The sequence below is a fragment of the Bufo gargarizans genome, chromosome 3 (genome assembly GCF_014858855.1).
Source record: "Bufo gargarizans isolate SCDJY-AF-19 chromosome 3, ASM1485885v1, whole genome shotgun sequence".
Classification (NCBI taxonomy): Eukaryota; Metazoa; Chordata; class Amphibia; order Anura; family Bufonidae; genus Bufo; species Bufo gargarizans.
This window is the reverse complement of record NC_058082.1, coordinates 491756690-491767514: the sequence shown is the minus strand read 5'-3', so window position 1 is coordinate 491767514 and position 10825 is coordinate 491756690. Positions and strand designations below refer to the sequence as shown.

At 44.4% G+C, this 10825-nt stretch overlaps 1 protein-coding gene across 1 annotated transcript in view; it reads right to left on the bottom strand.

The window, feature by feature from the left end:
* Positions 1-3358: 3358 nt before the first annotated feature.
* The window catches only part of LOC122931703 (WSC domain-containing protein 1-like), a 54633-nt gene continuing 47166 nt past the window's right edge, over positions 3359-10825 (bottom strand). Inside the window, exon 4 of the mRNA XM_044285773.1 lies at positions 3359-4084. Coding sequence (XP_044141708.1) covers positions 3732-4084 — 353 coding nt within the window. The 3' untranslated portion in view covers positions 3359-3731. The remainder of the gene's footprint in view (positions 4085-10825) is intronic.

The window sequence follows — 10825 nt, the reverse complement described above, 5'->3', positions numbered from 1 at the left end:
GTTAGGGGGAGATAGTCAGTGTTAGTGATAAGCAAGCACCAAAGTATTCGGGTGTTCGGCCCGAACACATTGCTATATTCGCGTGCTCGGCCGAGCACCCGAGTATAATGGAAGTCAATGGGAGATAACCAGGAACCCCCTGCTCGGAAGAGAAGAGGGTGTCTTGTTCATAAAAAAAGGTTAGAAATTGATGGAAACCCCATCAAAATGGTTTGGAAACAGCATTAAGAGGATAGCTGGATGCATTTTAGACTCCTATTATGTATGACATACAATAGACAACCACACAAAGGCTATATGCCAAAAGCCAGGTATGTACAAGCCATCCATCTATACATGAGACAGGTGACAGGCTTAGTCAGCATACCTTACAATGGCAGCCTTATGCACTATGAGATTTTCCAAACCAGCTCTTATCTGACTGAGAACCAATAGAGGGCGCTGTTCATAACTCAATAGCACCATCTATTGGTTTTCATAGTCTTATGACAGCTGAAAAACAAGGCAGATTCTGCTCATTTGCATATCTTTCCCATATGACTATGTTTATGCTGGCTGTTATCTGTCTCATGGATAGATGGATGGCTTGTACATACCTGGCTTTTTGCATATAGCCTTTGTGTGGTTGTCTATTGTATGTCATACAAAATAGAAGTCTAAGACGCATACAGCTATTCTCTTAATGCTATTGCCAAACCTTTTTGATGGGGTTTCCGTCAATTTCTAACCTTTTTTTTATGAACCAGACACCCTCTTCTCTTCTGAGCAGGGGATGCCTTTGGTTCTCCCATTGACTTCCATTGTATGAAATTGTATTCGAGCACCCAAATTTTTCGGCCATGCACTCAGATTTTCCGAGCATAGCGATGCTCAAGTGGAACAGCAGTTCGGCCGAGCATGCTCGCTCATCACTAGTCAGTGTAGGTTAGATTAATCTATAGTGTAGCTGATAGGTTCTGCTGTCCATACATACATGCTACAGACATAGTGCTGTGATGTCAGAAGTTTCACATATGTTGCATAAGTGACCCACGCCGCTATTTCGTGCGCATTACGTGAATAATACATTGCTAATTTTCGTAACCAAGAATATAATCTCGAATATATGATGAATATTCTACAAAATATTTGTGAAATATCGCGAATTCGAACATTGCCCCTGCCGCTCATCACTAGTCTCTGATGCTGGAACTAGCACTAAATACAACAGGAAACACAGCTCCATTTAAAATGGAATGGTCATGCTGGGAGTTGAGCTGAAGTAACCCAGCATTGCCACTATACTTTGAACAGAATATAGGTCATCAGGATATGTCATCAATATCAGGAGCCTGGAAAACCTAGGCTAGGTGATACTTTCTGAGCTACAATCATTGGCAGCAGCTTGAACCACATTTATCATGTGGTTAAGACACTTTTTTAAAGTGACATGGCTTAGAGGAAAAAGGATATATCTAAGAATAAAGGGGTTCAGTTTAAAATGTCACAACATGCACCAAATTGCACCAGTATTTTGGTTCAAAGGAAGCCAACCAGTAAATGAAGAAGTAAAGTGAATGGAGCATGAGTACGGGTGTATTAGACTGCCAGATTTTCTGGCAGATGATTGATAATGAGCTCTCCTAAGAATGCTCGTTAGCGATCATCTGGCAGTCTAATTCTGCCTCCAAATGCCCAATGAACAAACAAATGCTCATTTAATCGGGGAATTGTAATATTTAAGCATGCTTAAGAATCACAATGGTGTTAGTGGCGGATCGAGCTATGTAAAAACGATCTGCCGTTGGCACACCACTGACTTGCATGGGGAAGAGCGATGGCATAGCCATCGCTTCTCCCCATGCCACGGAGGATATCACTGCATTTAATAGAAGTGTTGTTCACTGCTAGCTATATGACGATTTCCAGGGGGAACGCTTCCATCCCGACAATTATCTGTGGCATCGGGTGTCTAATATACTCTTCACTGTTATAAATTTCCAGTCTATATTTACACTGTGTAAATATTAGTCAGGAATAGTAAATCTGCCCACTGTATGAGTCTGCAATCTAGGCCGTTTAGCTCATAAAAGATTGCCTAGACTGGATGCAACTATATTCACTTGTCAGCTCAGAGCAGGACTGATCTGTGCAGGTTTTCAGCCTCTGGAAGTGAACAAGAATATTTGTATCCATTGACAGCAAAGAGAGATCTTGGAAATGGAAAATAATTGACACATAAACTATATTAGAATGCTGTAAAACTTTTCATCTCTTTAAAGGGATTACCATATTTTTCAGACTATAAGATGCACCGGACTACAAGACAAACCTAGGATTTAGAGGAGAAAAAGAAGACCTCAGACCAGACCCCCAATCCTCTTGAGACCTTGAAATCAGGCCCCCATTCTTCATCAGACCTCAGACCAGACCCCCATGCTCCATCAGACCTCAGATCAGACCCTCTTCAGACCCCCAAGCTCCATCAGCCTCAGATCAGACCCCCATCAGACCTCAGCTAAGATATTTACAAAAATAAAAACTTACCTTGTTTACTTCAGATTGACCTGCCACCCGATCTGCAATGTGACCGGACTTCACACAGAATCAGGTCGTAGTGTGCCTACATGCACTATGTCCTGATTCTGTATGCAGTCAGGACACCGTGAAGAGCGGGGGCTCAGAAGAAGACCAGGGAGGTGTAAGTACAGCTGACACAATGCTTTCCTCACCTCCCCGTGCCTCCTGTATACTAATGACCGCTTCTATAATGAAAGTGGTCATTAGCATTCGGACAATAAGATGCATTGCCATTTTTCCCCTCACTTTTGGGGGAAAAGGGTGTGTCTTACAGTCCAGAAAATATATGGTACCTTATCTCTTTTATTCAGCAGACAAATTATGGTAAACTGTTTGATTTTAGTAGTGAAAGAACAGAAGTTGTTCAGTTATTAATTGATATGAGCAGTTTTATTAAAATATGGTCTACTATGAAAAATAATCTCTTCTTTTCTCCTGTATTTTCTCTGTACAGTATAATACTGTTTATACCATATTGCTGCCTTCTTCCTTCTGCTTATCACCTATTTAATTTTGAAATACCTGTTCTAAGCAGTGAGAACATTGCTTTCCCAGTTTCTGCATACAATGCATCTTTGTGTATGTCCTTTTATTCCTTTTATTTGTGGGCTTCTATAAATAATTTATATTGTTTCTTGTTTTCCATTCTTTTCAGATTCTGTATTATTTGTTGTTCTGCTGATAAGGAAACTATAGCATGTTACTCAACCTCTCAACCGTGACCCCCAACTAAATTTTCTGTGCCATGGAAAAAATACACATAGGCCATAGTTTAATGAAAATATGCCCATTTTTTTCTCCCAACCTTTATTTTTATTTTTTTATTTTTTTACAGAAGGAAATTCTGACAGTTGCAGGTTCTGGCTCTGCAACATTTGAAACTATTCCTGAAAAAATATTGCTAAAAGGCAGCACACATCAACAAAGGAGCCAGGTCCAGAAAACACATTGTACAAGTGTACATCTCCCAGTCATCATTACAGTGGAGGAACAGACATAGAAAGATGTTAATAGCTTCAGCCTTGGTTTACAGCCAGCTCTGTACTATTCTTTACTTTGTTTCTATTTCAACATGAAGCTTCTTAGAAGCACATAGGACAGTGGAGAGATTCTGCAGTTGTCAGTAGTGTATAAAGTCTTACAAACTCAAAAGACTGCTTGTTTTCCCGATATCATCTCGGCATATATTCCTCTGGTAAGCCTGTAAAGTTTCTGGCTTTAAGTGCTTTATCTACCGTCCTGATATATCCATCTATTGTGTTCTTCATTTCTTGTGTGAATGGATCCACAACTGTCTGGTTGGATCCTATTCGCTTAAAATTCCCATCTTTGTTGTTCTCTACACAAAGGAGACGATCCTGGTTTACTAGGACACCAAGAAAGGACACCATTTCATTAAGATTTCCAATAAGCTCTTTCTTTAAGTCTTCATAGTGAACAACAAGAAGTTTCTTTCCATACTGAAGCCAATCTAGGGCATGTGAAGCCCACCATGATGCATAGCTGTTAACAAATTCTGGCCATTCTGAAAAAAAATATACATAAATAGATTTAGAAAATGCCATATTGTCACTGTTAGTCTTTTTTGTATATTGATATTCTACATTTATAATAATTTGGAGAACTATAAAGTTCAAGGGGCAACTCTTTCTGGGAATGAGCCATATCAGCACAAGTTTGGTTACTGTAACCTTTCTCTATTGGGTTGTCCTCAGATCAGCTGTAAGTAAATCCCATTAATTAACTTACATAGTATTCATTTGAATGCAAGGGCAATCAGGTAATACAAGGTCATATTAAGTCAAAGAGAAGGACTCAAACAAGGCATCACCCTCAGGCACATATGCCATATGCAATTGGTTGCCCCCATTGGATAAACTATTTTAATAATTTCTTGAAATGTGAAAGAAATACAACTAAACATGAAGACTAGAATTTGATTTTGGTGGTTTACTGGCAAATATGCAAATGCCACTGGCAAATGTTTTAACCTATTAAAGGTCTAACTAAGCATCATGATATGTCTAATGTATGTGTGCTATCTTGGGCAGTGGGTTTCACCTAGATCCACCCAGGAAATCCAACTTAGAACATCAAGCAAACTATAAGTGAACTGATTAATTTGAAGCACATATAGTAAATAAAAAATAGCAATGTTCCAACTTTCCATGAATCAAAAAAAGGTCAATATAAGAAACTTTATAATATTTTTTTTTTCCAAATAGCAGCACCTTAACTAATATTTTCTGAGACAGAAAGACAACTGTCAGCTTACTAAATGATCAGATTGCATACTGCCCATAGATGTCTATGGAGAGGAGGGAGATGAAGATGGGAGGGCAGTGAGCTGACATCTTTCTTTCCATCTAGAAGAGGAGTGGAGAGTAAAAGAGCTGAAAAGTAAAGAAAGATCCATTTTCTTCTGATAAGATATATTACAAATTTTTTTATATTCACAAGTAATTGATTTATGCAAAACTGTATGAAAAAAAGAAACTGTTGGCAAAACTGTATGAAAAAGGGAATTGCTGTTACTGTGAATAGTTAAAGAGGACCTTTCATCAGTCCAAACATTGTGAACCAAGTATCATGATCTGTACAGCGGCGCCCAGGGATCTCACTGCACTTACTATTATCCCAGGGAGCCGCTCCATTCTCCCGTTATGCCCTCCGGTATGTTCGGTCACTTGTTTATAGTAGGAGGAGACTGCCCTTGTTCTCCTGGGCGTCTCCTTCTCCTAGGCTGTAGTGCTGGCCAATCGCAGCGCAGAGCTCACAGCCTGGGAGAAAAACACCTCCCAGGCTGTGAGCTCTGTGCTGCGATTGGCCAGAGCTACAGCCTGGGAGAAAAATACGCCCAGGAGAACAAGGGCAGTCTCTTCCTACTATAACCAAGTCCCCTAAGTCTCCGCCTACTATAACCCAGTGACTGAAGATACCGGAGGGCATAGCAGAAGAACAGAGCGGCGCCAAGGGATAATAGTAAGTGCAGTGAGATCCCTGGGCGCCGCTGTACAGATGATACATAGTTCACAATGATTGGACCGATGAAAGGTCCTCTTTAAGCAAGCTGAAGATGAAATGTTCGGCTTAGGCTACTTTCACACTAGCTTGTGTGTCCGCTTGTGAGCTTCGTTTGAAGGGGCTCACAAGAGGCCCGAACGCATCCGTCCAGCCCTAATGCCTTCTGAGTGGACGTGGATCCGCTCAGAATGCATCAGTCTGGCAGCGTTCAGCCTCCGCTCCGCTCAGCAGGCGGACACCTGAACGCTGCTTGCAGCGTTCGGGTGTCCGCCTGGCCGTGCGGAGGCAGGCGGATCCGTCCAGACTTACAATGTAAGTCAATGGGGACGGATCCGTTTGAATATGACACACTATGGCTCAATTTTCAAACGGACCCATCCCCCATTGACTTTCAATGTAAAGTCTGGACGGATCCGTCTGAGGCTACTTTCACAATATAATTTTTTTATAATATAATGCAGACGGATCCGTTCTGAACGGATCCACCGTCTGCATTATATGAGAGGATCCGTCTCAGATGGATCCGCTCTGAACGCAAGTGTGAAAGTAGCCTTAGTGTCAGGGAAAGATATGCTGAAGAAGGAAAAGATAGTGTAGGGAGTGAATTTTTTTTTTATAAGTAGAAAAACTTTTCAGAGTCCCAAAAGTCCTTTTAAGGACCTTTGTTGTGTGTGGCAGCAGCAATATATACTTTTAGCACAACCTGCGCTAAATTGCTAAAACTTTACAGACCCAAAAGTCCTTTTAAGGACTATTGTGTGTGGCAGCAATATCTTTTTTTAGCGCATCCTGAGCTAAATAGCGTGCAATAATATCTGTGACATAAAGAGTACTTTTTCCGTAGATGGTGTCCGCTGCGGACAGTGACATTAGCTGCGTTACATCTCCTGTGTAACGTGTGCACATCCAAAAAATATCTGTGACATCCAGTGTACTTTTTGCGTAGACTGTGACACATGCTGACAGGGACATTACATGGGGTACATCTCCTGTGTAACATTTCCACATCCCAAATACCTGTGACATTCCCTGTCATTTTTTTATGAGCCGCTCGTGGCAGCATTGACATTGTCTGCGGTATATCTCCTGTGTGACGTTTCCACATCCCAAATACCTTTTTTTATTTTTTTGCGCATACACTTACAAATCGCTAAACAAGTGATCCTACACTCGGATATTCCAATGAGCTCTTTTCAGCACCATTCCTTCATTTAGGCCTCTTGGCAAGCCCGCTTGAAGAGGGACATGAGATCTTGTGCCTTGATTCCCAAACTCTTGAGCATCCACAGTCACAAGAAGATGACGGTGGGGGAACGGCAATTAGTGTCTTACGAGGTGGATGATGATGATGAGACACAGTTGCCAATAAGTAGAGAGTTCAATTAGTGTCTCAAAAGGTTGATGATGAGGATGAGACACAGATGTCAATAACTGAGGTTGTTGTTAGGTCAACAAGTCAGGAGGATGAGCCGAGTGAGGAACTGGAAGAGATGGTGGTGGACGATTAAGTTACTCACCCAGCAAGTGAGGTTCTTGTTAGTGAGGTTCTTGTTAGGTCAACAAGTCAGGAGGATGACCATAGTGATAAAGTTGAAGAGGAGGTAGTGGATGATAAAAATCACTGACCCACCCTGGGAAGGTGGCAAGCCGACTGAGGACAGCAGTACAGAGGGGGAGGAATCTGCAGCACTGCAACAGGCTGGAAGAGGCAGTGGGGTGGCAAAAGGGAGAAGGCGGGCCACACCAAACAGGCCCGCAACTGTTCCCCTGAGCACAACCTTGCGGAAATCTCCCTTGCCAAGGGGTAGGTGTTCCACAGTATGGCAATTTTTTGAGGAAAGTGTGGACGGCAAAAGAATTGTAATTTGCAACCTGTGCCATCGAAAAATGAGCAGGGGCGTGAACACTAGCAACCTCACCACCACCAGCATGATTCGACACATGGCATCAAAGCACCGTAATAGGTGGGCCGAACGCCTGGGTCCACAATCTGTGTCTGCGGGTCACACCACTGCCTTCTCTTCCCCTGTGTTACATGTTGGCCAATCCCCTGTCTAAGGCGCCTCCTGCCCTGCACCTGGACCTTCGCAAGCACCATCAGCGACCACATCCACTTCCGTATCACAGCACAGCGCACAAATGTCCTAACCCCAGGCATTTGAACGCAAGCACAAATACCCAGCCACGCACCCACAGGCCATAGCACCAAATGCACAACTTTCCAAATTACTGGCCCTGGAAATGTTGCCATTTAGGCTTGTGGACACTGAGGCCTTCCGCAGCCTGATGTTGGCGGCTGTCCCTCATTATGCAGTCCCCAGCCGCCACTATTTTTCATGGTGTGCCTCCCCGCCTTACACCAGCATGTGTCCCGTAACATCACCCATGCCCTGACCAATGCAGTTACTGGGAAGGTCCACTTAACCACTGAGACATGGACCAGTGCTTTTGGCCAGGGACACTACATTTCCCCGACGGCACACTGTTTGAACGTTGTTGAGGCCGGGAGAGAGCCGTACCCTGGGATGGCACAGGTGCTACCGACGCCAAGGACCGCGGGCCCTAATTCCATCAGGGTTTCCGTCACCACCTACGTTAGTGGCTCCAACCCCCACTTCTCCTCCTCCGCCTCCTCCTCTACCTGACAATTATCCTCCTGCAGCACCAGTCAGCCATCATTCAGTAGCTGGAAGCAGTGTAGCACTGCAGTGGGAAAGCATCAACAAGCTGTGCTTAAGATGACCTGCTTAGGTGAAAAACAGAACACCACCACAGAGCTGTGGCAAAGAAAAAGAGACCAGACTGAGCTTCGGATCTCGCCACTTAAACTAGAACCAGGCATGGTTGTGTACGATAATGGCCGTCACTTGTTGGCGGCTTTGGAGCTCGGAAAGCTCACACACAGCCCATGCCTAGCCCACATCTTCAACTTGGTTCAGCGGTTTCTAAAGTCAAAACCTACCCTAATTTGCCTGAGCTATTGGTGAAGGTGCGCCGCGTGTGTTCCCATTTCCGCAACTCATCGACAGCTTCCATCAATCTGTCAATGCTGCAGCAGCGCTTACAATTGCCAGCTCACCAACTGTTGTGCGACGTGAGCACGTGCTGGAATTTGACGTTCCACATGTTGGCCAGGCTTTGTGAGCAGCAGAGGGCAGTAGTGGAATACCAGCTGCAACATGGTCGTCGCCTTTCCAGTCAGCTTCCGCTATTCACAAGCGAGGAGTGGGCATGGAGGTCTGACCTCTGTGAGGTTTTAATAAACTTTAAGGAATCAACACAGATGGTGAGCGGCGATAACGCTATTATCAGGTCACCATCCCACTTCTGTGTCTACTTAAACGCTCGCTGCTCACAATTAAGGCTGACGCTTTGCATGTGGAAGAGGTGGAAATGGGGGATGACATTACAAAGGATGATAGCCAGACCACCCTCAGTTCGTCTTCTCAGTGCAAATTGGATGATGAGGAGTAGGAGCAGGAGACGGCTGCCTCAGCTACAGAGGGTAGTACCCATGGAAGCTTAATTCCATCTGTTCAACGTGGATGGGCAAAAGAGGAGGAAGAGGATAAGGAGATTGAGAGTCATCTTAATGATGATGACAGCAAAGTCTTGCCTGTTGGGACTCTGGCACACACGGCTGACTTTATGTTAGGCTGCCTTTCACGTGACCCATGTGTTTTATGCATTTTGGACAATACCAATTACGGGTTGTTCACCGCGAGCAAAATGGTGCAATACCAGAAGGTCCTTGTGGAAAATTGCTCCAAAAATTTCCAGCTGACACCACTGGCGGCAGAGTACATAGTTTCTTGAGCAACCAAGAAGGGGAGACGAGGGGAACACACAGCAGTTCCAACAGAGGCAGGGCAACACTCTCTAAATGCTGAGATAGTTTCATGACACCCCGCCAGCACCCTCACCCTTATGCGAGGCCTAGTGTCATAAGGAGGTAAACATTTTGGAAGACGGTGAAGGAGTACATAGCAGACCGTGTCAGCATCCTCAATGATCGCACTGTGCCTTTAAACTACTGGTTGTCCAAGCTGGACACGTGGCACAAATTGATGTTTTACACCTTGGAGGTGCCAGCTTGCCCTGCCACCAGTGATTTGTCAGAGCGGATATTTAGTGCTGTTTGGGGCATAATAACTGTTAAGCGCATCTTCCTGTCAACTGAAAATGCTGACAGCTTGACTCTTATAAAAATGAACAAAGCCTGGATTGCTTCTGACTTCTCTACTCCACCAGAGGAAAGGCTATACATAAAGGCACTTTAAATGCGTTTTCTATAATGTACTGAATACACTGTATTCCCATGCACCCCTTCCACCACAAAAAAGGGTATATGGTTCAATCCTTCTTTTCTCGTCCTCCTCCTGCTCCTCTTCCATCATATCAACATGCTTATTAGTCCACCCTTGCTCCTAATGTTGTAGAGGGTCAGCTCACCTGCAGGCCCTCACCTACAATCTGTTAGAGGGCAAGCTCACTGCAGGCCCTTGCATGTAATGTTTTAGAGCAGTGATGGCAAACTACGGTCCTCGGGACCTTTTTATCTGGCCCGCAGAGCTGTGTGGAGGCAGCAGGAGTGGAGAGGAGTGCTTCCATTGTGGAAGCGCTCTTCTCCATATTCATGTGTATCGCTATCATAAGGACAGCGATACAGATGAATGGTGCGGAGGAGCAGGGGAGAGGCGTCTCCCTTGCCTGTTCCTCTGATAGGCTACAGGCCACCTGAGCCGTACAGAGCCGTACACAGGCCGGAAGAGGCCTGCATCGCATCACTGACAGCAGCATAAGGTAAGTATGTGTGTTTATTATTTTTATTATTTATAGTATACTGTGGCAAGAAGGGGGGTGGGGGCCCTATATACTGGCACAATATGGATTGGTACTATGGAGAAGAAGGGGAGCACTATGGGGGCCACTATGGAGAAGAGGGGAAGCACTATGGGGGCCCTATATACTGATAAAATATGGGGGGCACTATGGAGAAGAGAGGGAAGCACTATGGGGGCAACTATGGAGAAGAGGTGAAGCACTATGGGGGCCCTATATACTGGCACAATATAGGGGCGCTATGGAGAAGAGGGGAAGGACTATGGGGGCCCTATAAACTGGCACAATATGGGCAGCACTATGGGGGCCCTATATACAGTATCTATTCTGTGAATTGCAACAACAAAGCTAACTCCAAACTTTGATGCCTTAGCAAAAAAGGGAGACCAACAACATTGTT